Genomic DNA, 26,898 nt, shown 5'->3' on the forward strand with positions numbered 1-26,898 from the left:
GGATATGAATCTGAGTTGCACCAGCTATCTGTAAGCTGGCACGAGCCACTTGGCATCGTAGCACTTTGTAGTAAACTAGATCGATACTGAAATATCATATCAATAAATTAGGTCTCTACTGGATTACTGTGTTGTAAAATGGCAGCAATTAATGAGAAAATGATGCTGTGTGGCAGAAAAACTGCTGTTTTACCATCAGTGAGTTCTGTGACATGTTATGATTGACACCTAACCTAGAGACGTGTGTAAATATTAAGTTACTCAGAGTTGTAACTTATCTCCATGGTGTAAGCTTTTATTTTAGTAATGCATAAATCACAACTAAGGAATAATTTACGTTATAACTAAGTTTGAATTTACACACAGATGGTGCAACAGGCTGCAGCAGTTGTTTGTCCTAATCTGCAGCTACATGTGTTTGCTTGTAATAGGCTAATATCTACTCTATAACTGTCCAGATGCAATCAGGGAATATCTTTAGAAGCTCCCAGTTGCTGGAGAAGTTACATCTGATCTCCCATCTCCACCACCCTCTGAAGCAGGTAAGTTCAGCCAGTTATTTGTGGTCTCTGTGTTATTGATAATACACAGCTATGTTGTCATTATTATCACTATTGTTGTTGTTGTTGAATATTACAATTACACATTGTTACTAATTAAATGTAGGTCTTAGTCCAGTGGTGTAACAGTATGGATGTTCTGTGTGTTTGAATACAGCTGCAGGTCAAGCAACATCTAACACCGAATCAAGCACTCCAGCTACCTCCAGTGAAACACAGCCTGCAGCAGGTGAGTTCTGTTCATTGTATGTTACAGCTGCAGTTATGTCAATATGGCCAAATCCAGACACATTTTTGCTATAATTCTGTTAAATATTCACAATCAGTTATGAACATATGTAACTCATCCTGTACATCTAGAATGTTTTGTCCATTTTTCCACAAATGGATGCAAGGGAATCTATTTTTATTACACCAGTACTTTGGCCTAACCATTTTTTAACCCTTCACAATGACACAAAGCCATGGGAACTGCTGCTTGCACACACAGATTTTATTTCTTTCATTTTCATTCTTTTTTTCATTTTTATTATCTATGATTAAATGGTTTCTTAAATATTTGCATTATCATGGTAACACTAGCGCAATAAAATATATTGAATCACAAATATAATTTCTATATTAAGAAAGGGAACATAGCCAACTTAAATACTAATCAATATTAGACTGCAACCATCTATATTTAGTCAAGTTGTCTACAGGACACTGGGGCACCGAATCCTTATCTCGCCTAGGGCACTAAAATGGCCAGAGCCGGCCCTGGTTGAGTTGATGCCTATGCAGTCCAAACATTTCCTACTGTCGCTACTTCACATTAAAAGCCTCTCACTGGTATACCACTTTGTGGCTTTTATTATGAAGCATTTACAGGGAATGCAAAATTGACTGCACTGGTGCCATTGGTCAGTAAATACTGGTCTACACAGCCAAATGTTTTGTGCTGTTTGGTCAGGAGATCAGTTTCATATATTGCAAAGGAGGATGGGTGAAAGAGGAAACAGCCACAGTGAGCTGGTAGACAAAGAGAGGCAACAGGCTCTTTTACTACAGTTTGTGTGAACTAGTGCTTCTAACATGTCATTATGGGTAGACAACTTATTTTGTTTTGCTGTTCTGTCCGAGGGAAAACCAGTGCATCACAGATATAATTGCAGCAGTTCACTATTAAGCGTAGGTATTTCTGCCATATGGAAGAAGGCCATTAGATTTCTGCAAACATGGTATGCAAAATCCCTGTGCACAATGAAAAAAGTAAATATGTGTGTTCCTGTTCAACAGCTAACAATAAATAATTGTCATTTAAGTAGTTGGTTTCATACTCATTTATTGAAATTTAAAAGTGTGGTTTGAAAGTTTACAGCATTACATGAATAACTGTAATCTAATTTACTGCAAAATGTCTGGTGCTGTAATCAAGTACAGAGTAACATAAAATTACTGTATTTTATTTTACAGTAGCGTAAAGATACTGTAACTGCAATGAACTATACAGTTCATTGAACAATTTCCTTACTGTGATTTCTTTAAATTACTGTTTCATTTTACAGTCACAATATTGCTGCTGTAAATAATAACACAATAAACTTACTGTAATTTATTTTACAGTAAGCTTACTGTCTTTATATTTACAGTAACTAACTGGCAGTAATTGACAAGTAACTTACTATAAAATGAATAACAGTAAGTTACTGTAAAATAAATTACAGTAAGTTACTTGTCAATTGCTGCCCGTTAATTACTGTAAAAATCACAGTACATTTTTTACAGTGTAGACCATAGCCTACCTCTCTACCAAATATCATTAAAATGTGTTAGTGCATACTGTAACCAAAGGTTGTCTAAAATACAGACTTTTGTCTAAATGTTTGAACAAACCTGGAAGTAGTAACCTCCAATCCAAGCGAAAGTGAGACCACCAGTCTTGATCATACGCTGGAGGAAATTATACTCCCAGATGTTGTGGACTGAGGCCAGACTGCTATCAAAGCCAGTACAGAAGCTCTGCAGGAGGACAGGACAGGAGAGATATAATGAAGTTATGCAAAGAAAATGCTTCAAATCAAATCAAAATTTTCTTTCTTTATTAATATTCTGCCATCATTACTGTGCCTCAGCATTTCTCCAGGTATCAGCATTATTGCCCAGAAAGTAGCAGCCACCGCGGAAACTAAGCTGACCGTCAGGGCAGAAACCAAAATGAGCTGAAATTATGAGGGGAAAAAAATAAATAATGTAATTTAAATAACACAGGCAAACATACTAAAATAGCTTTTTTACTCATTAAAAAATAGTTTTACTGAGATAATATATATAATATAATAGCAAGTAAATGATAGACACTAATTGAGCTGCATTTTTATGTGTGAAAAAAGTCAAATATGAAAATAGCATCAATTGAAATCAATTGTATTTGTCTTGTTTAATAGACAGATAATGTTGTTACAGCAGGCTACATTCCACACCAGTCAGGTTTTGTTTAAAAACCACAACAGGATTGGATGTTCTATCCTTATAGCTGACTAAAGTGAAACAGGCTGAGCTGAGATCATTTATTGTTGCTGTGAAGGCTCAGCATCTTCCCACATGTAGTTTGATGTGTTACTGTGAAGTTCTTTTGTGTGACTTTCTTACCATGAGGTAGAACAGCTGCAGCATGCACCTCTGTAAAACCAATCAACATAAAGTCCTTAGGGTTAATTGATTCGTATACTCTCTGTGTGAAATGTCAGCCATTATTTGTTATTTTATTTTATAAAATAATAATTTATTAATTATTTATTTTATTTTAGACCATTTCTGTATAAAGTTGTACTGTAAGAACAAATAAAAACTACAGCAATTTTTAATTTAAGCTTTCAAGTAAGTAGCTGAATGGGTTATTGCTACATATTTCTCATTTAAATTAATGCCTCAGTTAACTGAGAACTAAGGTGTTCCCTTCACTGACTCATCATTAGGTTTTCCTTCAACTCAAACCAATAATATTGTCTGTACGGTATTTATGAAGGCTCATTTCAACAAGATTTTACCAACAAAAGAAATGCCTGATTTGCGGACAGAAGGTGTTAAGCAAAGATGTTTGAGAAAAAGGCATATTGGCACTGAGTGTTCTGTAATCTGACACAGCAACATGGAAAGTATATTAAAAGATAATGTGCCAGTAACCTAAGTTTGGTGCAGGTTTGTCCTGTTGGGGCACAGCAGCAGCTTCAGCTGCAGCAACTACGGGAAAAGAAAGGCAAATATAGTTCATATAGATAGTTTCTAGGTTAAAAATTTGTGTGCGAAACAAGTACTACTAAGTTCAGGAACAAAGACCATGTCTCACAGATTCCTGTTCTAACCTATACAAGTCTTCACCCTGTATAGGTTGATCCATTTGATCAAAACTCTCCACCCATACCTCCTCCCCTGACTCATAGCCCTGTGTCCTTAAAAATATGTTTCAATAAATCTAAATTTGTTATTGGTATTTCAACATATTACTATTCTTTCTCACCTGTTGCAGCCCTAATTGAAAGAGGGCTGCAACAGGTGAGACAGGTGTTATCACAAAGGATAACAGAAAGGAACAGTAGATGAGTTTTCATGATGATGAAAACTAATGAAGGTCTAGAGGCAGACAGAATTTCAAAATCAGTGCTCTCAATTATGTAACCACACCCTTGTTCAGTAAGCAGTGTTGATATATAAATGTTATTCATGTGATAAGATACAGATGTGTAACCCTATATAAGCTATGCACCGACAGTGGTACGGTGCCCAGACCATCTTTGTACATGGAATGGACCCGATGGCCATCGTCTAATAAACGTCTTCAAAATAAGAACTTCCACAGCTCTTCCTTTGGACGATACATCATCACACATCCTTCCTTTCAGTTATTGATACAGTGATGAGGTGTTCTTTATATACACACCTCAATCCCTGAAACTGAGTCACCTTGTTCACCAGACAGAGTTAACAATAAAACATGTGGACATTGCCTCCTTTGTCAACACTGAATTGTGTTGCAGGAAAATAAACTGTTTTTTTCCTTTCACTTCCCACCAAGATGATGCAAAACTAACATCAATCAAACCTATATAGGTCAACAAAGTGGTGGAATTTCCAGGCAAAACCATTTTATCCTGCTGCATTACATAAACTGAGTTTGGGATGACCAAGCCTAACACGAGCCCTAAAGCATAAAAAGCGTGATCCCTTTTGTTTTTTTTACTTTTACTTTTGCGACACCTATGTCCATGTAGTAATTAAAATGTAACTACTACAAATGTGACGATTTTCTGATTTTCTAACAAATAAATGGGTGTGCTGATTATATTTGTTGGTTTGAATTTATTTATTTCCTCACTTAAACCTGTTCTGTAATGAAATCATGGACTTATCTTTATTCTCCCTTTAATAAAGCAGTCACCAAATGCACCTGTTTCAAACAGCTCAAGGGTATTCAAACACCCAACTTATAAAATAGCATTATATACATTACCACTCGCTCACTCGACCTCCAACCTATAACCCAGCCATTTAATTCATAATTGACTTAAAGAAGGTAACATTAAGGAAGGAAACTATATGACATACTGTAAGACATGAATGACACGGGTGTTATGAGGCTGACTCAGTCAAGGAAACAGCTATGATATAAAATTCCCATGAACTTTAGCAGAGGAACAATTGAGACTTCCTTCTGGAAAATAGGACACAATTCCCTAACCCATTCCATTTACTGTCCATCATCAGGAAGTCCCCATCATGTATGAAGTATATGAGCAAGAAATAGAATGAAAGGAGGATTAAGTAGCAATCCATGATGCTTCCCTGTGAGGATCAAAAACATGTTAATTAAACTTTCTTTAGCAGGTGGAACACATTCAGATGGAATTTACTATTACTAAAATGAAGCTTTAAGGTCAAAGTACTTTAGAGAACTAGACCACAACTAGTTGACTTCCCCATGCAACTCAAAAGGAGAAAGTTAAACTTGTATGGAAGACCAGCTCTAAAGCTGTCCACAAGTTTATACAATCACAACCTCCCAGAGTCAGAAATGACTACAAAGAGCTCCGTCAAGCACTGATAGAAGAATTCTCTTCTACTGCTGATGAGACCACATCAATGGTTACAGCCCTCCAAATTAAACATTCCTGTTGTGAGCATCCCAGATATTATTACAAATGTTTTGAGGAAGGTGCATATCTTCAAGTCCTTGTTCTTGTGGAACCTTTATCCATGAGTATTGATGAAGGTTCTCTTTGTACTCTTTGTACTTTGTACTCACTTTGTGCTTATGATGTGTCAAAGTAACCCCTCAATGCACAAGATAAGGAAGATGGATGACACAGGTGGATCATCCTCACAACCACCCAAAGCGAGGTGACAAAAGGCCGCTTGGGGACGCTGAGCGGCATCACCATGTTCATCAACTGCACAGAGATAGGCATTCACATAATAGAAGCAGTAGAAGGCCATATGCAGAAATTCCAGCCCAGAAGCTTCTGACTGATCAGACGATGACCACAGCATCTCTGACCACACATCAGAGCATAGTCATAATACACTAGACAGTGACAGCTGCTTTGCATGCCTCCCTGCCTCTGGCTACCCATATGGCTACCCCCCCCCCCCCCATTTATTTTATTATTCTCATACAGGCAGGAGACTGTAAGATGCTTTCAAATTTATTAATTCACTAATTAATACAGTTAACTTTTGATAATAAAAAATCTGGGGACCATTTATCTGCTAGTTCTATTTCACATTGTAAGTCAGTGGACTGAGGACACCAGTGAATAGTTTGTTACACAGTATACTGGAGGATGACACTGGAAATTGTTCCCCCTTTTCTATTCATTCAATTGAGAATCGATTCTGAATTGAATTGGCACCCAAGTATCGTGATAGTATCGAATCAGGAGATAAGCATATCGCCCCAGACCTACACATAAACACCGTAATTTGTCATAGCCTTTATTTTTCATCTTTTTGTTCCATCTTGGTATAAACTTCCTGGACTTTTGTCTGTCAAATCATGATTTTTTTCACTTAAACACAAAACACTCTAAAGGTGCACGCACAAACTGTATGCCGCACCCTGCACATTCTCTTGCCTTTTGCCACCTTTGTCTCGAAAAAATCCAGGGAAAACAAAAGCATAAGACAGCCATTAGGACTTTGAGATTTTGGAAAATGTGATGACACCTTTATGCAGCAACACCTGCCTGAAGGACAAAATTGTAAAGTCTGCCAAGATCAGACTGAGTACGACATTGAGTAGTCAGTATTCACCATCAGAAGTCATCCAATGAATGTACCGACAAATACTCTTGGACACTCCACTGTATCATTCTAGGTGCCAATCTCTCTGCACCTCACCTTAAAAAAATTACATCAATAACATCGTACTTCTCATGCCCCTAAAAGTTATAAATCCTCTTTTGTTTAACTGGTACACAATGCAAAGTGTGAGGAGGGGTCCCAGATAGACTTTGCTGTATTTTAAGGGGTCACAAGCCAAAAAGGTTGGGAGACACTGGTCTAGATGATGAGATACTGGCTCTATGTAGGATCTACCATTGTATAGTTCTCAATCTCACTGATTTAGACACGAGGGAGTCTTTCTAATTTTTTTCCCCACTCAGCAGGTGTAAGTAAGTTTCTCAAGATCTTTTTCCATTGTGACTGGATCTGAGAATTCAAAATAGGTGGGACTGGCTTAGTAGTTTATATAAACCAAAGAATATGCCACTGCCTATGGCTAGAGCTCTAAAAATATTGTCTGTCTAAGCAGAATTGCTAAAAATGCTTCTGCAAATTTTTGAAAGAACTGATGTAAATTGAGCGTATTGTAATGGATTTCTATGAACTCTATTAACAATACAACATGAACATTTTATTTAATTACTATGGAGTTATGTTGGAGGAAATGATGCTATGATGATGATACCACAATGATGGTAAAGAGGTTGACTTATTACTTTCCTTTAAGAGGCACTCCTCCAACCAATCCTATGTGCACTTATGTCTTCCTGTCCATATCCCAAAATTCGGGGTAATCTAACATTAAATGCAAGGTAGTAAAAATAGACATCTTTTTTCCTTTCCACAAAATAAAAAAAAACAATTTATTCCTCTAGTCAAGCCAAGTTTGGGGTACATACCAAGGAATGGAAGAAAATAGAAATGTTAACCTTGGGAGAAAATTCATCTTCAAGATCTAAACTCTGACGATAAATCTTTCTTGATGGATTGTAGCAGAACTGGTCCTCCAAATTGTAGGGATCATGCACCATTTTTAGGACATTCAGATTAAATTTTGCTATAAGAAATAATTAATAATTAAGTAATAGGCAAGGCAAGGCAAGTTTATTTGTATGCACATTTCAATAGCAAGTCAATTCAAAGTGCCTTACATAGATCATAAAAGGCATCAAGACAGAATATAAAAGCAACACAAGGCAATGTAAAAAGACATTTAAATACAATTAAAAAGTGTTAAATTCGGAAATAAAGAGAAGCTAAAATAGAATAAGACAGATAAAACAGGAGAATAAAAGTTACAGTATAGTGTAAGATATTAACCCTCAAATTTGTTTTAATAAAAGGCAGTGGCAAACAGAAAAGTCTTCAGCTGTGCTTTAAAAGAACAGTGTATTGTGTTGCCCCCCAGGCCTGGTGGGTGTCAGGAGGGGTGTGTTCATACACCCTGCAGCTTTATGTAAAAACAAAGAGGCAGAAAACTTTAGCTTGCGTTCAGCTTGACTGCAGGATTTATGCTGCTTTCTCAACATCAGAATACCAAACACTTGACTCCCTGAGGTGATCAACAAAATGCTTGTTGTAGAATCAGGTAAGTTACTGTATCCTCAAGTACAAGAGATATCCACAATATCTTCAGAAAAAACACAAGTAACCATAGCATAGGTAGATACATTGAAAACTGAAGCACCATGAAATAACCAATATAAATGTCCTTAAGTGTCCTTGTTCTTCAGTTGCGCTTGAGTTGCATATTAACCAGTAAAGCAACAAAAACAATTTGTTCTCATTTGGTTACTGCAACTAACATTTTCAATTTTGAAAGTTCAACACTTTCATCACATTGCACATAAAACAATAACATACAACCTTACAGTGAGTAACTATTAAATTTACAACTTATATTACTCCCACTCCCTTGTCACACATTCACAAATGACTGCATTTACGGCTCTTTTAAAGTCAGTAACAAACAAACATATACAGGAGAACAGTTTAACAGACTGTGAAATACATGCACTAGCACTTTATGCAGCCTATCTTAAGATCGGTTAACAAGCCAAAGCAAACCTCTTTTGCGTGTCTCATTAGCATTTCTATTGTACTGTGTATGCTACCTTACCTATTAGCAATAGGACTCATTACTGCAAAAGCACTCTACTCTAATGTTGCACGTCATCACAAATGATTCACAACACTCTTCTCCCTTATACTGGGGTACATGCATGTGACTTTGAGGAATATTAACCCACCTTTTACTTAAAAACAAAGAGGCAGAAAACTTGCGTTCAGCTCCACTGCAGGATTTACTCTGCAGCGCTTGCCTTTACAGGTTTTAGGTTCCTCCCAAGCGCTAAGTGCCATCTAGCAACCTGTTTGAGTACAATAAAATTTGGAATTTAATCACTGTTTGACACAGTAAAATAAAAAAATATGAGTATTTATTTTTAACACATTTAACTCATTATTTTTACAATGCACTGTACCATAGTCCCAATTACCTTTTAACATCTTTTTATGCCATTTTTAATTCCTGTATATACATTTTTAACCCTTTACATTCTGCATATTTATGTGTGGTATACACAATTTTTTTAACCGTTTACAATTGCACCAAGGGAAGACAAAAACAAAATCACTGAACACAGACCATGGGTGCATCCCAAGTCTCTTATTTGATATTTCCTCGTTCCTCTCTTCTCGCTTGAACCGGAAGTTGTTCTGATGCGCCATTTTGAAGGCCGTCCCAAGGCTGCAGTTGAATCATGGATGTATTTTAAGAGCTGGATACCAAACTAAAAATGGCGCCCATTCAGTCCTATAGAAATGACTCAGCAGGCGCATATGCCAAAAAAAGTCTCTAGCTTCCGGGTTTGCTTCTGTGTTGTGCAGCCCACTGAATATACACAGTAGTGTTTCTCCTGCTGGCCCTGTCCGTGAGCTCCCGCTGGGCCCATAGACTTTACATTCAATCAATCAATCAATCAATCAATCTTTATTTATATAGCGCCATATCACAACAGAAGTCATTTCAAGGCACTTTTCACATAGAGCAGGTCAAGACCGTACTCTTTAATTTACAGAGACCCAACAATTCCCCCATGAGCAAGCACTTGGCGACAGCGGTAAGGAAAAACTCCCCTTTAACGGGTAGAAACCTCAAGCAGACCCCGGCTCTTGGTGGGCGGCCATCTGCTTTGACCGGTTGGGTTGAGAGAGAGAAAGAGAGAGGGAAAGGGGGAGGGGGGACAGAAGAAAAACAATCACAACAACAACAACAACAAGCACAAGCAGCAACAGCCAGGGAAGGATGCCATCAGGACTGTGAAGGACCGCGAAGGTTCAGCCCGGGACCCAGGCTTTTCTGTGAGATGAGAAAGCACAAAAAACTCCGGGGAAGACGCAAAGTTAGTGACATGCATTGATGTTACATGAATGCATACAGATGGAGAGGAGGAGGAGGAGAGAGGAGCTCAGTGCATCATGGGAAGTCCCCCAGCAGTCTAGGCCTATAGCAGCATAACTAAGGGCTGATCCAAGGCGAGCCTGGTCGGCCCTAACTATAAGCTTTATCAAAAAGGAAAGTTTTAAGCCTACTCTTAAACATAGAGAGGGTGTCTGCACCCCGGACTGAATCCGGTAGATGGTTCCATAGAAGAGGAGCCTGATAGCTGAAGGCTCTGCCTCCCATTCTACTTTTAAAGACTGTAGGGACCACCAGTAAGCCTGCATACTGGGAGCGCAGTGTTCTAGTGGGATAATACGGTATTATGAGCTCTTCAAGATATGATGGTGCCTGACCATTAAGGGCTTTGTAAGTTAGGAGAAGGATTTTAAATTCTATTCTAGATTTTACAGGAAGCCAATATAGTGAAGCTAAAATGGGAGAAATGTGGTCTCTTTTTCTAGTTTTAGTCAATACACGTGCAGCTGCATTCTGGACCAGCTGGAGAGTCTTTAGAGACTTGTTAGGGCAGCCTGATAATAAGGAATTACAATAATCCAGCCTAGAAGTAACAAAAGCGTGAACTAGTTTTTCTGCATCTTTTAGGGACAGGATGTGCCTGATTTTTGTGATATTACGTAAGTGAAAAAAGGCAGTCCTTGAAATTTGATTTATGTGGGAGTTAAAGGACATATCCTGATCAAAGATAACTCCCAGATTCCTTACGGTGGTGCTGGAGGCCAGGGTAATGCCATCCAGAGCAGCTTTATCATTAGATAATGTGTTTCTAAGGTGTTTAGGGCCAAGCACACATTGCGGTGACGTCACAAATTTTTAAATTGCTTTTCTTGGCTTGAGGAAAGTTTTACAAAAATAAAACTTGGAAAACCATGGATCAAAAGTTCATAATATAAAGAGTCATGATTGACCTTGTTTGAAGTTGAAGGTGTCCTGTCAACAGTTTTACAGATGTCTCTTTTACAATGGTGGTCTATGGGGAAAATGCTTTTTGGGCCGCAGGGGGATTTTTCGTTGCAATAACACAAGTGACCACTGGGAAAAATTGGCTGCAAGGCTGAGCGGCGGCGCCCTATCCAGCTTTTATTATACATCCATGTGTCGAATAGTCTTTTTTGCTTAGGAAGGTTCCTAACTGAGTGAAAAGCTCAGTGAATAACATCAAATCAAATCAATACATGTACATTGACAGAAGTTAAACAGTCTTATGTTTAGTCATGTGTGCTACTATGCTATGCTACGCTGTGCTTTGCTAGGCTAGGCTAGGCTTGTCACAGTTGTTTCCACTCTTGAGGTGCTGCTTTGTCATATCTAACGAGAACAGTCATCAAAAAAAACCCTATCAAGTTACAAAATCAAAATCCAGATAAACAACAATGACAATGCATAGTATAAAATAAATAAGCAGTCTTCCTCAGTCCTAACACTAGTATGATGGGTCTAACTAGATATACTGTCAGGGAGAACAGGGTAAATAGAGCCAATGGGTAAAATGAGCCAGCCCTTTTATCTAGGTAATCATAAACGGAAGTAATCATGGGACCACAAATTAATAAAGTATTTTCACATTACTCAATCCATCTTGGACTCAAGCACATGGAGAGAGTGGTCAGCAAAACAGCGTAAAAAAAGATTTTTGTCATGACAAGTGAATTCATCATGTTATTAAAGTTATCAGTCTTGTATCTTAATTAAAATAGATAAGCTTTGGACATTATGTTAATTTAAGTCAGTGTAAGCTACAAAACAAGGTCATAAACTTAGCATAACTGTGGATCTGAGCCACTGTATGAAACAGTTTTGTCAAAATGGAGGTTGTGGGATAAAATGTGCCAGTGATGTTGGGGCAAATTGAGTCAATGGCTCAATTTACCCCCCAAAATTATTTTCTGATATTCTAGAGGCTAGAGACACTGTTCATGTTTGACCCCTGTTACAAGTGCTACAATGTTGATGAATAAATACCTAATTCTTGACTAATGTTAAGTTTAAGCCACACACAAACATGCTGTACATACAGACGGGTGACAAATTAAAGGAAAAGCCAACATAGTGTCTTAGTAAGGTGTTGGGCCACCATGTGCCACCAGAACAACTTCAATGTGCTTTGGCATTGATTCTACAGTCTCTGGACTCTTCTGGAGGGATGAACATCATTCTTCAAAAAGATATTTCCTCATTTGGTGTTTTGATGATGGTGGTGGAGAGCGCTGTCTAACATGTCAGTCCAAAATCTCCCATAGGTGTTAAGCTGGGTTTAGATCTGGTGACTGTGAAGGTCATAGCATATGATTCACATCATCACTCATCAAACCATTCAGTGACCCCTCATGCCCTGTGGATGGGGGCATTGTCATCCAGAAAGAGGCCACTCCCATCAGGATAGGAATGTTTCATCATAGGATAAAGGTGATAACTCAAAACAACTTTGTATTGATTTACAGTGACTATTCCCTCTCAGGGGACAAGTGGACCCAAACCATGCCAACAAACTCCCTCACTGTAGGGGTCAAGCATTCAGACCTGGACCAGTTTTTCCTTTAATTTGTCACCTGTCTGTATACACAAAAGCACACTTACACACACTTTCTTTCTGTAGCCAACACTCAAAGAAAATGTTGAGGTAACATGTTGAACAACAAGACACAAACATATGTTTTTACTTAAAAGTACAAGTTTTTTCCTTTGTTAAATTGATGGCATTAATAAAGTTCAAAATTATTTTTAATTTTATAATTGATTTATTTGATTTTGTGTGATTTTTATATCAGTATTTAATTGTAGCACTATTTACCCCATCCCCATGCTCATTTTACCCCTACCTTGGGGCTAATTGTGCCATAGGACTAACTTTTTTTGATGGCTCATTGTTCTAAAACCATAATAATTTGATAATTTGTTTTCATTTCCATGGGTACACAACAACCTGAGGTATATATAGTTACTATTATTTGAAACAAATACACTTTAATATTGCAGTAAAATCATCAAATGTAAAAAGTGTCTCATATTACCCCGTTCTAACCTACACACACATTCTTCTCTCACATGCTTTCATTCTCACATTACTACAGACTACCATATTCTCACATAAATATATTATATGTCTTACATATAAAATCACTCTTCTCAAATACAGTACATATATTGTCACTCACATATGTACTGCATATATTTTACAGTCACATACATGTATTTTTCTCATCCATTTTTGTTAAAGTGGAATTTCATTGGCACAAGAAGTTCCTCCTTAACTAGGAGGTCACTGTCAAACCAGGAAATACCTATCAAGGAATATTTTATAAACCCTAAAACAGTCCTGATCCTGTATAAACTCTAGTGGGTAAAAGTCTTTTAAAAAAGACTTTTCTTTGAAAAATATAACAGGCTCATATGGTCTCTTTTTCAGAAAAAGATTTCCAACATTCCAAGCCCTGTTGACTACTGGAATAGTTTTTCTCAGTCACATTAGGGTAATAAAGAATCCATATGGAGTTTAGTATATAAATAGAGTGTAGAGAGAAAAAATAGACTTTGTTAGACCTATTTTGGCACTGTCTTCATGCAGATTCTTTATGGAAAGATATTCCAAACTTCATAATAGTGTCTCACTTTAAAATATATTTGGGAAATGCACTGTGTGGAAACTCTATTTTAGATGGAAAATGTAAATACTAATCTGTTTGTCTTTGCCACAACAGCACAGAAAGTGTATGGGGAAATCCAACTCAAGAAGGGTTTTTTTTTTGTCTGACAAAGAGGCAAAGTTGCACTCAAAACCAAGAGCAGAGTTTATAACAACCAATCACTGTCTCAAAACACTTAACTGTTACCACAAGAGACTATCTAGTGCAAAACATACTTTTTGCTCATGTCACTTCAATAGCACAGTAAATATGTAGAAGCAATCTGTGCAGGAAAGATGACATTTTCCGTAAACAACTTTAGCCTCAATTAGCCCTGTGGTAGTCTAGCTGGCTAGCAACTAAAGCATAATTTATGTCTTTTCCTAAATGTTTTTTATTGCACCTGATCTGACACAATGTCGTAAGCAATTGTCTATAGGCTGTTGCGCCAATTCGACAGTTTCTAACAACTTCCATATACCATGCCAACTTCTGCTATAAACGTCAATACAGATATGAATAAAAATATTTTAGTGACATTGTAATGGTTTCTGCAAAGAGATAACCAATCCCCCCTGCCAGTGTGGATAAGGCACCAACAGACGGCTGTCCTCTACCTCTGACCTAGGTATCAAACGTAGTTCCCAAAATCTACACACACGACCATCCAAACCTTACTTAGGGAACCAAATTCAGCCCGGCTTCTATAATCACCAGCTGTCGTTGAACCACTACCAATGGGCCTATTTAGTCAGGAATCCTAACAGCTGGGGTCACAAGAAGTGTATTGGTGCAAATAGGTGTTGGTATTGGTTTGAAAGTACTCCAAGATGGCCTTCTAAAAGGTCATCTCTGGAGGAGGCCCACTCTGATGGTCGAGGGCACTCATCCAGTTTTATAGGGCAGCTTCAGAGCCCTGGCCCTAATTGTTTAGCCAATTAAGCCCCTAATCTTTCATCCTAATTCTGTACTGAAGTCATTTCTCTATCACATGTACAGCAGTAAGTTGTCCTCATTCACTAAATCTGAACCATTACCACTCTGTTATTCAATAAACAGTACTAAGTTGACCTTTGCAAAATTCAATATAATTTATAATCTAAATAAATTTAAAACTAATGTCAGCCTTTCCCAAAGGAGGGGTCTTTGCTTACCTTAAAAGAATACCAAAGGACCTCAGAGATGAGCACAAGTCAGGAACTTTGGTTGGAGTGTATAAAAATACAAACCAGTTTGGTTGGAGTGTATAAAAATACAAACCAGTTTTATTTGGTTTTACAAAATAAGCAATGTAAGGATGCAAAAAGTAAAATACAAACAACGTAAGCAAAAATTAAAAAGCTAAAAGCTAAAAGACTAAAGAGAGTGTCAAAGATATCTCTGAAAAGGAGGTTCCGCAAAAAGAAAAAGGAACTGGACCTCGAGCTTCTCTTGGCTTTTCATTTTATAACTCTACAACTTCCTCTTATTTGTATTACCACATATCGCTTATCTCCAGGACATCTATCAGTTCTATGCTGATGTTACATGATTTTACACAAAATAGTGACCTTTTCTTTATCTGTCACTTACATCACACTATGTGGAACTTTTGAACTTCTTCTTATTTACATTTGAGAATAAAATCTAGGGATGTCTGCTAGGTGCAGAAAACACAGCTTCTCCTTTGCCTCAGATTATCTGACGGTTGCCTAAGTTGTTGATGTTTGTTTGTGTTTGTTTTAGTCATTAAACTAGACATTTTTCTGTAATTAGTGGCCCAATTCTTGAGTGACCTATTTTGCAAAACTATTGTAGCTCTTGAACATAGTCTGCAGTTGCAACCAAATTTAGATGAAAGATGGAGGTATCAACTCCAAGTGATCCTTTAACATTTGATGGCATTTCACATATGAATTGTACCAAAACATCACAAAGGTAAAGAATAAAGTTGGGAATATTCTATGATTTTCTCTTTGTCATTAAATCCCATTAAAAGACCAAAAACCAACAATGTGTTAGTGCGTGTCTTAATACTGTCTGACTTCTATTCCCTGTCTGTGGCTCTAAACCCCAAGCTTATTGGCTCCTACTTAAGAAGTAAATTCAAAAATTCACTCACAAATGTGTCATTTTCAAAAAGTCTCAAATAGCTGGACCAATAGACTTTGTTGGGGACTATTTTCAGTGGGGGATTAATAAACATATGATGCTGAGTGAGTATTTCTGGTAGCAGGGTGATGTATATGGGATTGAGTCAAAACAATATTTTGATGTTTACATGGGATTTGTTGACAAATAAGAAAAATATAGAATATGACCAGACTTCCTTCCCTTTAATTTACTATAAATCAGTGGCATATAGTCTGACTCACCTAAAAATTTGAAGTGTTCATTTTTGTTCAAATTACTAACATCCCTGGACAGTATTAACAGTCTGTGTGTTTTTGATGGCGATGGCAGTGTGTACTGACGGTCCTCAGGGTCCCAGTTAGTTTCATCTTCGGAGTCTCATGTGGTCCACGATGAGAAAAATCAAAGCCATGCCGACTACAGCAGAGATAACCAGTCGTACTGTGGCTTCAGTCTGACACCAGCTCTCTAAGGGATTGAGATGAAAAGAAACAGTACAGCTTGGACCTATAAAGATACTCTCATTGATTTTGTTATAGTGCCAAAATCCCAAATGTTAACTTTATCATTCTTAAACAAATTCAGGAAGTTCAGATTTAAATTATAATTTTTGATTTTTTTTTCACTGAGGTTATTCAGAAATCATAGAATGATGCCAAAAAATTCATTACCTTAAGTTTTTACTAATTGTAGCATCCTAAAGTCACACAATCTTGGTGATTATCTACTGAACATCTACATTACCTTGCTTTTCTCAACCACAAATGGGATAGAGACAGAAAGGAAGAGCATTGTGTCCCAGTGTTTTGTCATCATCATACCTTCATTCTTCAGACATGTGTCCTCTGTATGAAGTTTGGTGGCCTTTTCTTCCACAGGATTTTCAGCCAAGCAGCTGTAGTTGTCTCCATCATGATACTGTATCTCCAGAGGAAGAAAAACCCTGGTAGAAAGATTAGGACTGCTTGTAGTTTTCAGTCTCTCTCTCCCTCTGAACCAGGACAGGATCAGCCCTCTGCTGTTTTCCACAGAACACTCCACTGTGAGTGAACTACATCTTGTGTTGACCAAAGATGCATTGACCTTTATGGTTGGAGGGGAGACAGAGCCTGTGGGAAAGACAAATAATGAAAAATGTAATGTCATGAGTGCCACTGAGAACTTTCTGGTATAGCTAGAGATGTGGGAAAAATCTACAGGCATCATTCTGTGAAAAAAAAATCTGAAGTTCAGCTGTAGTGAATAAGTCTGAATTAGACAAATTAGGTGGGCAAGTTACAGTCTTTTTGGTACAAAATTCACTCTTTATATTCTATCCCTCCACTGAAGCTCAACAAGGAAACTCTCTGTGAAAACAGAGGGACATTTGTACTAAACTACTATAGCTTTGGTGAATACCCTCTTACTTTGTCTAAGACAGACTGCTGAGGCCTCATATTAGCTTCAGCTGAACTATAGAACTGGATTTTGTCCGAAGTCTCTTAAAATGGAAGCATGTTAGGAAGGAATCTCTTGATATCCATTATAGACAGAAGGAACAATTCAAGCAACCAAAAGCCCTCTCAATGTACTAAGGGTATGTGAGCTTTGTGTGGCTTGAAAAAATGTGAATTTTCAACTTATTATTACCTACATTACTAACTCTTGACCTTGTGCTGTCTTATAGTGTTTCTCTAAATAATATTAAATTGCTATATTTTAATGTCTCTGATCACAAAGCTGTGATTTTTCATACCTTGCTCCCACTTCCTGCTCATAAGCCATCTACCTGTATCCGCTCTTGGTCAGCTAGCAGTTTTTGCAAAAAGTTCTTAGCTGCTTTGGCCAGTAATACCCTTAATCAGAAGGGTCTCTCTGTAAACATGTAGAACATGTCAGACTATCCTTAAAGAGGCAATGTATGAGAGCTGAGCGAAAAAGGGAAGAAAGACAAACTCAAGGTATCTCTCAATATCCTTAAAAGCTTGATGTTGGCCTATCAGCATGCAGTTAAGGTAGCAAGGTAGATCGCTAGATATCCTATTTTTCCAATCTGATTGCTAGTAGCTGCCACAACCCTAGGGTTTTACTCATCATAGTCAGCCTATGGAAGCCTCCACTGAGAAATGTGAGCAGTTGAACAGTACACCTGTGACGAGAAATACCCTCATCTGTACTGAACCCTCCACCAGTATGCCTCACTTAAAGCAAATTTCTATGTTAGACTAAGAAGAGTTAAACTCCCACTTAAATTCTTCCCTGTCAATTAGACATTATCCCCACTAGATTTCTGAAAGACCTACACTTGACTATCTTGTTTTGAATAATTTAACCAATTTGAAACTTACCTTTTTTATCCAAAATTTTTTTAAAAAGTTTGTCGACTCTCAGTTAATCTCACATATGAATAACCAACAGCCTACTGCTCGCTGCTGACTCTAGGGCCTTTTCAGTTTTAATTCCACTCAATTGGAATACTGTGTTGGCATTAAGGACACTGCTCATGCCTGGTTTTGCTCTTACCTCTCTAAACAGATCATTCTCTGTTGTAATGGGAGAATTTTCCTCAGCTCCAGCCCCCCTCTCATGTGGTGTTCCCCAGGGGTCAATTCTTGGTCCTATATCATTTTCTTTTTATATGCTTCCTTTGGGTCAGATCATCCATAACCATAATATCAATTTCCACTGTTATGCGGATGACACCCAACTTATGTTCTGCTTACTGGGAGTGACACAGACAAATTCTCATGTTATGGCGTGTCTCTCTGATATCAAATGCTGGATGTCGCAAAACTTCCTCTGGCTCAATTAGTCCAAACTGACAGCCTTTTATTCGGTCCCCCTTATCTGACTGGTCACTTGAAAAAGAAATCTTGGGAATCTGTCCTCCAACATTAAGCACTTTGCCTGCAATTTTGGTGTGATCTTTGACTTTGAGCTTTGTTTTGACATACAAATCACCAAGGCAGTACAATCATGCTTTCTCCAAATTAGGAACATTGTAAAAGTTAAAAGTCTTTTATCTCAAGAGGACTTTGAAAAAGTCATCCATGCATTCATCACGACTGGATTATTGTAATTACCTATATTTGAGGCTCAGCCAAAAGGCCATTTCCTGTCTCCAGCTCATAAACTTGTAAACTCGGCTGCCAGACTTTTAACAAATTACAAAAGGTAACCAGGTGTTTTCCGTTAGAGCTCTGCAGCTGTGGAACTCCCTAACTGTTTGCAAACTCTTTTAAATCTCTTCTCAGATATTACTTTTACAGGAAGGCTTTTTTAGTAAATCTGTTGTTTGTCAAGTTTCTATTCCTCGTTTATCACTTTTTAGGGACAGGGCCCAAAAGGCAGAGTACTACTGTAAAACAGTAGTCCTCACCTAAGGGCGAGGACCCTATTGTTTTTCGTGCGTTTGTTTCTTTCTTTCTTTATTATTATGCTACTTAAACCCTAAATTTGACCCCCTAAACATGCTCAAAAACTCACCAAATTTGGCATGCACATCAGGTCTGGTGAAAAATTTGATAAAATGTAAAAATTAACCCCTAAAGTGCCAAAATGTGCTCTCTAGCACCACCTATGTAACTAAAATGGCCGCCATGGCCCGTACGAATGTTGGAGAGAGATCAAACCAAAACTCAATTATTTGTCTCATCAAGACCTACAAATCATACACTGACAACCCTGACCTAAATCCAACATGAAGTCCGCAATCTCAATATCAAAATAAGACTTTGCCCCAATTTTGGACCCTGCACAAACGCTATCTCCTCCGAGGGTGTTAATGGTATCATACATACATGACTTACTGAAAAACACTGTGCTGAAAAAAAAGTTGTTAAAAACTTTGTAATAACTCGAACCGTTTGGATTTTATAAGCCCTGAAAGTTGTAGTGCCACTTCACACCTTACAATGTAAACCAATGGGGAGGCAATCCCTGAAAGTTGTAGTGCCACATTGCACCTTACAATGTAAACCAATGGGCAATCTATGGGCATGAACTTTGTGTCAAACAGATGCTTCTGACATCTAAACTATAAGTCTGACTACTTTCAAACCCGTATCAATGGATTTGCAACGAAATTTCCTACTAAAATATGATTTTTAATGTTGGATTTGGCCAAAGTAATTGCATTTATGAGGAGATTTCACAAAAAGTGTACTCTAAAATCCTGCTCTCCAACTGCTCCTGGTGATGTCACTCCCTCAGTGCTGTGGAACATTCCGCAATACACACTATAAAATCACAGGAGGAGCAAGAAAAGACTTTAAAACTCACACTCTAATATATCAAAAACAATAAAAGATAGAAAACACATGTAAATTCAAGATTTGTAGGTCAAAGTCTTGTGACTCATTTAAAGTTCAAATGAAGTTTGTATCTAAAGCTATGTGGAGGCAGTACATTATCAAAAAGGTGTGGGTTCGCTCACACTCTCCATTCAAATATGAGTATTTTTCTGTGTCCAGCTGCAGTTACCCATTGTCTCTACTCACCTGACAGTGCACATTTTAAACACACTTTCAAAGTAAAAGCACACCACACTTGTAAGAAATATCCCTCATTTTTAAAAAGCAAAATGATCCGATCCCGATGGGCCAGAGTGCGAGGTCCCAACCAACGCTGCTTGCAGCTTTAATATTTCACTTGTCCTTATTATACACTTTGTTTTATCAGGTCTTATGTTCTGTGTTTTAATGATATTTTTGTTGTTTTTATCCTAACTGTGTGTACTATTTTATCTTGCTCTGTAAAGTACTTTGTAACTGTGTACTGAAAAGTGAGAAGTTTTATTACAAAAATAACATTTTTGGGTAAGTTTGCTTTTGGAGTCAGCTTATTTGTTAGCATATTCTATAATCCTGTTGATGAAAACTTCAGTGATTTAAAGCCTCTGTTTCCTCACAGAATATGCGGTTGTTTGACATCCTGCAGTTAGCATTAACATTAGCCTGCAGCAGCCCCTCAATGGAAACTGTTGCAAAGTGAATCAGATGGAATTAAAAGTGTTAGATAATCTCAAAGAAGCTATACTTTTGATCATATTTTTGTGTTTTGTTTATCCCACTAAAATAATGACACAGACTACTTCAGTGTGTTATTGCATATGTCTATAACTTCTTAAATAAGATACTTAATATGTTTGCTGTGAGTTTGGTTACATATCATTTATGATCTCGAAAGTGACGTTGTCAAAACATATAACAGACTGCCTTCGTTGTCATTTGGAACATTTTAGAAAGTAGAGCATAATAACTTGTTAATCTTGCACCACAACAGCAAGACAAATTCCTTGTATGTGCAAACCTACCTGGCAATAACCTTGCTATGATTCTGATTCTGATCTAGACATATAGGATTTATAAAGCTACAGAATCTATGCTGTATATATAAACATTAACAGAGTAGCTGAAAAGACCTGATGATGATGGTAACAACATATTTTGATATTGCTGGAACACCCAGAGAGTCCAGCTGACGTCCAGGTAACATCCCAAGATCTCAATGCTTAGTGGGTTTTTCCTCATGTCTTATTGCGTTACCTCTCTCCTGGCTTGTGGTGTGGTTTTGTGGCACTGAACCAAGAGTTCCTGCTAAATTCTTGTTTTGTAATATTATTTATTGCTTGATTAGTTTTCATTGTCATAATTCTATATCTGCCTAATCTATGTCTCTGTTTGTGTTTTTTCTCTCTCTTGCTCACTTATAATTAATGGTGGTTGAATCCTTTAGTTTGTGTTTTATGCTTTTTGTAAGCCCTGTATCACAATTTGTCTAATTTACTGATTTTAGTTGGGTTTTTTTTTAAGTTGTATGAAAGTATAAAAGTAAAAGTAGAGTAATTATGAAGAATCAATCAACTTATTACACTGTATATCATCATAAAAATATTACATTTTTGGATTGTAATGTAAACCGTATTTTCATGTTGTTGCTGGTTAAAGTGGGGCTTATTTTAACTGCTTTACATGCTTTTGTGTAGTAATCTATAATAACAATACATCAGATTTTAGAGAATGATCATATTATTGTAAAATAAAAACAAAGTAAGATTGTTAATACTGAAGCATCAGTGTGTAAGCAGCATGTAACTGTTGTAGCTGCTAGAGGTGGAGCTAGTTTGAACTATTTTATATACAGTTAGCTAGTTTAGTCCAGTGGCTCCCAATCTAGGGGTCAGGCCCATCCAAAGGGTCATCAGATAAATCTAAGGGGTCATGATGATCAATGGGAGAGGAAAGAAGAAAAAAGAAAGTTCTGATACACAAATCTGTTTTCTTGGATATTTGGTAAACTATTGGGTCATTTGAAAATGTATTTAAATGAAACCATGTGAGAAGTTTAGAGGGAAAAATAACTGTTTTGTGGACCTGTTGACCCCAAGAACACACTGCATTTTTAAAGACATCAAAAGCCAACAAGGTTGGCTTTAACAATGTGTTGTATTTTAAAAGCTTTTTATATTATCCATTGTGTCAAATCTTCATTGGAAAAGTAACTAAAGCTGTCAAATAAATGTAGTGGGGTAGAAAGTACATTTCCCTCTGAAATGTAGTGGGGTGGAAGTATAAAGTAGCATCAAATAAAAATACTCAAGTCAGTTAGTCAAAATCTGGATAGCTGGTTTATATGTCATGGCCTAAAAATAGGCTATATTCAGTGTCTGATGCAAATGTCCGCAAAACATGTAACATTGTTAATCATGGGGAAACCGCATGTTTGCGTCAGCACAATCAGAGACAAAGAGATACACTTTCACACCTTTAGTCTGTCTTGGAAATGTAAGGTGCTGCATGTAGAGAAGGTTTGGGGGATGGTTTGAGGAGTGACTTCACTTTATTCAAAGCTTGTAGCTTCTGTATTCTTGGAGCAGAGATCCAGCTTTGCTCTATGTGTATATGATGCACCATGACATAACGCACACTGATGGTCACTGATAATTCTCTTCGCGTTTCTTTGCGATAACACAGTTTAACTGTTGTCACTAACCTGTATTTGTCATGCTCTCCACTTCTGACCCCTCCCAGTGCGTGTGGGTGTGTCTCTCTCTCTCTCTCTATGCCTAAATACAGGAGTGGAGACAGGTGTGTGGAAGTCGACCAGCTGCCATCCATCAGGAGTTCTGCTGAAATATCAGGTTCAACCTCCTACTCACTGCCAGATCATAGACTCTGTTTGTCACAGTCAGTCGTGCTTCCAGCCTAGTTACTTTACTACGGTTCAGTTTCTACAGCATTGCTAATCCCTGTTTCTCTGTTCCTACAGTTTGCCTTCACCTGACTCCGGCTCCTGTCTCCTGCCCTCCTGCCTCGCCTGCTCGGCACATCCCCCTGCCTGGCTCCCCTCTCCATTCCCTCTGCCCAGCCTCACGCCCAGCCCAAGCTCCAGGTTCCCGGCTACCAGTCCATCCCCCTGCCCGATTCCCCTCTCCATTCCCTCTGCCCAGCCTCACGCCCAGCCCAAGCTCCAGGTTCCCAGCTACCAGCCCAGACCCTGGCCCGAGCCTCCCAGCTATAACTTTGCAAATAAATTATCTTCCAACACTGCTTGCTACCTCCTGCCTCAGTGTCCTGCTCTTGGGTTCGCTAACCTAGCCCTAACAGTATTGTTTACTTTGACAGACAACTTCATGATCGTACAATGGAGATTTGAAGATGAGTTTAGATGACCTGAAAACATTGTTTTTTGACACATAAACTGTCATTATTTTCTTTCTTTTTTCAGATTTAATCGGTTTATGTGGCAGTTGAGATAGTAATACCCATCAACACGTACTGATTCCCATTGTTCCACTATAAGGGCCCATCAGTGCAATTCTTCACGGGGGCCCCCAGCCCCCGCAATGCAGACATACACACACACACATACTTAAATCCTCAACTGTGGACTGATGGATTTAACTTCTAACAAAGTATGGTCTATATAGTTTGTGTCGCCCCACCATGGATTTAATTATTATTGGTTAAAGAGAGGGAGACAGCTGTGTGCACCGTACGCTCTCATGGTATAAGCTTGAGGGGCTAATGAGGGGCTAGTCTTGCATGCAGCCAATTTGGTTTAATACACATGGTTTGTTGCAAATGTCTTTGTAATAATTCCATAACTTTGTGACAACAGATGAAGTGTGTGAGTTCAGATTACTCATAAACTGGACTGCTGCAATATTAAACTGAAGGAAGTAGTCAATTTAACCCACACCACGTGTTTCTCTTTTATTTGATTGTTTTATCTAAACCATGATCTTTCCCTAAACCTAACCGAGTGTTTTTTGTGCCTAAACCTAACAAGACCTTAACCATAGAATTGACAGCTATAGCATGCAATCAATCATAAAGAATTGTTGTAGCTCATCTTTAGTGTCTGTATGAATCCACTGATATTTTCTTTAATCCCTGTGAACACATTCATGAGTCTTATATGACCTTGTAAAACTGAGTGACTTCCATTCCCATTTCCACTGAGAAGAATTGTAAGATCTACTCACTGTAGACAGTAAGGTGGAAATTCTGGAATAAGATGGTGCTGCCAATGGACTGCCACATGTAAACCCCAGAGTCACTGAGTCTGAGGTTTGTGATGGTCAGAGCTCCACTCCAACTGTCCAGCTGCAGTCTGCCTCTGAAACGCTCATCATACTCACTCCTCACCTCTCTGCTCTTCACAATGGCAATACGCATGTTTGGATTTTCAGTTCCAAAAGTCCACACTATCTGGATGTTACTGTAGCTTCCGCTTTCTCTTGTCTTTAAGGTGACAGTTGCTCCCTCTCTTGCAGCTACCTCATTTTCACCTGCCCACACACACGACAGCAGAACTGAAAGAGAGAAGGTGTTAATGTGACGTGAGATTGCTTTGTTCCTGATGAAACTGTGGGCCTCTGTGACAGTTTGATGACAAGATTAGATCAGAGCTGCAAAATGCTCACAGAAATGCTATTGAAAACTACATTTAAAGTCAATTAATCAAAAAACAGGGGGAACATGCCAATTCCCTTATTTGATCAGTCCTCACTCCTTACTCAACCTGGAAGTCATTCTGGTCCACCATCATGAAGGCTGTTCCAAAGCGCATTTCTGCTCTGAGGAACGAGGAGCGAGGAGGGATCTCTGAGGAGCCATGAGCGTGGATACCATTCTTGTATGACCAATATGCTTCAATATTACCAAGTATTGAATAGTATAGTGTCAATTGATACCATAGGTACCATAGGTAGAGCCCTGTTCAGATATGGAATACATCACATTTCAGGCTTCATCTGTTAAAGCTATTGCTTTTGTAGTTCAGACATAGGTGTATATGTTTGTTTTGATTTTATTCAGACATCTGCAGAAGTCTCAGAAGCTGAAATCTAAAAACCTTGTCACATAAATCGGAAACTATTTGCATAGCTATACAAAGGTTTCATGAGATGACATACAAACAGGCAATAAGTTAAAGAAAAAACCTGAATACATAACTGGAGACACATAATGAATGAGGATGCTTCCAGGTCAAGAGGGCTCACTGATTGGTTTGGTGATGTGAATTATATGCTATGACCTTCACAGTCACCAGATCTCGACACAACTCGAACAGCTATGAGAGATTTTGGAGCAACGTGTTAGACAGCCACCACAACCACCAAATGAGGGAATATGTTTTGGAAGAATGCGGTTCATCCCTCTAGTAGAGTTCACTTACTCAAGAAGCACTGAAGCTGTTCTGGAAGCTGACCTGTGACCCGTGTGTTTTTTTTTTTCTTTCATTTGTCACCCATTTGTTTGTCTTTCTATGATGGGTGAACTGACCCTTTAAGCACCTGTTGCTACATTGACAATTTAGAGGATGACGCATTTACAGAGAAGAAAAAATGAGATTGAGTACAGAGGGAGAAATGATGAGATTATAAGGTTGTCTCTGGTGTAGACAAGATAGTTCTGATAGTAGACAAGATGCAAATAGTTAAAAAATACAAGTGAACCCGTTTCCTCTCGATCACTTCAGAAATCCAAATGTGAGTCAGATATATGGTTGCACAACCCTGACCATGAAACAAATCTCACTTTTATTACTGTTAATTCAGACTGTGTTAAATATACAGTTAAAGCAAAAAAAATCTAATAAACAAGCAGTCTGCAGTGGACTTAATACAGACGAAGATGGAAAAACTAGTTAACCACAACGTTTGTGGCTGCTACAGGTCATCTCTGCACAGGATGCGAGGTAGCTTATGTTCAACACTGCTTATTTCTAAAATAGCAAATTAAAGCTTTTTATGTTAGAATGCAGTAAAGGTACAAATGGAAAAGCAGCCTTCAGTCAATTGAAAACTGCTGTATTAAACCTCAAATATTAAATTGACACTTGATGAACAAAGTCTTTCATTTCTTAAAAAGCATATTGTAACATGTATCATTTGTACTTTACAGGAATGTCATGATTATTAAACAATACAAAAACTGGAGATTCACTGATAATTAAACAAGCATGTTTATGGCTTACCTGATGTGAAATAGACAGCAAAATGCTTTCTTCTTAATTGAGGCTCCATATTGTGTGTATATCCTCTGTCAGTATGTAACAACAGATTTGGTGACAATACCAGATGTGTGGTGCTGTCAGAGTGTTTATTTCCGGTGTCTAGATTTCCTTCAAGCAGCTCCATCTTGAGGCTGTTTATGTTCACTGATGCATATAACAGGGCCTCAGCAGCAATACTTTTAGAAAACAAGATGGCTGAATCTCCTTACATTACAAAATATAATACAACTATTTTATCTGACAAAATTAAGAGAGTCCCACATTCTCAATTAGCAAGTTTCTAGCAGACAGCATCATGGTGGGAGTGGTATTCATGGTTAGTTTTAAAAGAGGGCAACCATTTTCAGGTCTATCATATGTAAAGTCAGTCATTCAG

The 26,898-nt window shown here is 37.9% G+C and overlaps 2 protein-coding genes across 3 annotated transcripts; one reads left to right on the forward strand and one right to left on the reverse strand.

Annotated features, from left to right (window-relative positions):
* Positions 1–15,193: 15,193 nt before the first annotated feature.
* Positions 15,194–26,592, reverse strand: LOC122979372 (SLAM family member 9-like). Its single transcript, XM_044346757.1, has 4 exons — positions 26,484–26,592; positions 24,487–24,816; positions 16,841–17,128; positions 15,194–16,487 (listed from the first exon to the last, which is right to left on the reverse strand). Exons 1-4 carry the CDS (start codon positions 26,530–26,532, stop codon positions 16,384–16,386), a joined length of 771 nt encoding a protein of 256 aa, XP_044202692.1. The 5' UTR covers positions 26,533–26,592; the 3' UTR covers positions 15,194–16,383.
* Positions 22,529–24,476, forward strand: LOC122979373 (vegetative cell wall protein gp1-like). 2 transcript variants are annotated; one of them, XM_044346758.1, is made up of 2 exons: positions 22,529–23,185; positions 23,268–24,476. In XM_044346758.1, exons 1-2 carry the CDS (start codon positions 23,061–23,063, stop codon positions 23,668–23,670), a joined length of 528 nt encoding a protein of 175 aa, XP_044202693.1. In that variant the 5' UTR covers positions 22,529–23,060; the 3' UTR covers positions 23,671–24,476. The 2 variants fall into 2 exon arrangements, with proteins under 2 accessions (XP_044202693.1, XP_044202694.1); XM_044346759.1 differs by having other exon boundaries at positions 22,529–23,139.
* Positions 26,593–26,898: the final 306 nt, after the last annotated feature.

Source organism: Thunnus albacares, chromosome 3 (assembly GCF_914725855.1).
Source record: "Thunnus albacares chromosome 3, fThuAlb1.1, whole genome shotgun sequence".
Lineage (NCBI taxonomy): Eukaryota > Metazoa > Chordata > Actinopteri > Scombriformes > Scombridae > Thunnus > Thunnus albacares.

What these genes read in the sequence shown, in the direction of transcription:
- LOC122979373 (XM_044346758.1), top strand. Translation starts at nt 23,061, where the DNA reads ATGCCTAAATACAGGAGTGGAGACAGGTGTGTGGAAGTCGACCAGCTG. An exon ending in CATAGACTCTGTTTGTCACA is followed by an intron (nt 23,186 to 23,267) that starts GTCAGTCGTGCT and finishes CTGTTCCTACAG; the next exon opens with TTTGCCTTCACCTGACTCCG.
- LOC122979372 (XM_044346757.1), bottom strand. Translation starts at nt 26,532, where the DNA reads ATGGAGCCTCAATTAAGAAGAAAGCATTTTGCTGTCTATTTCACATCA. An exon ending in TTTCCACCTTACTGTCTACA is followed by an intron (nt 17,129 to 24,486) that starts GTGAGTAGATCT and finishes TCTTTCCCACAG; the next exon opens with GCTCTGTCTCCCCTCCAACC. An exon ending in CACATGTCTGAAGAATGAAG is followed by an intron (nt 16,488 to 16,840) that starts GTATGATGATGA and finishes TCAATCCCTTAG; the next exon opens with AGAGCTGGTGTCAGACTGAA.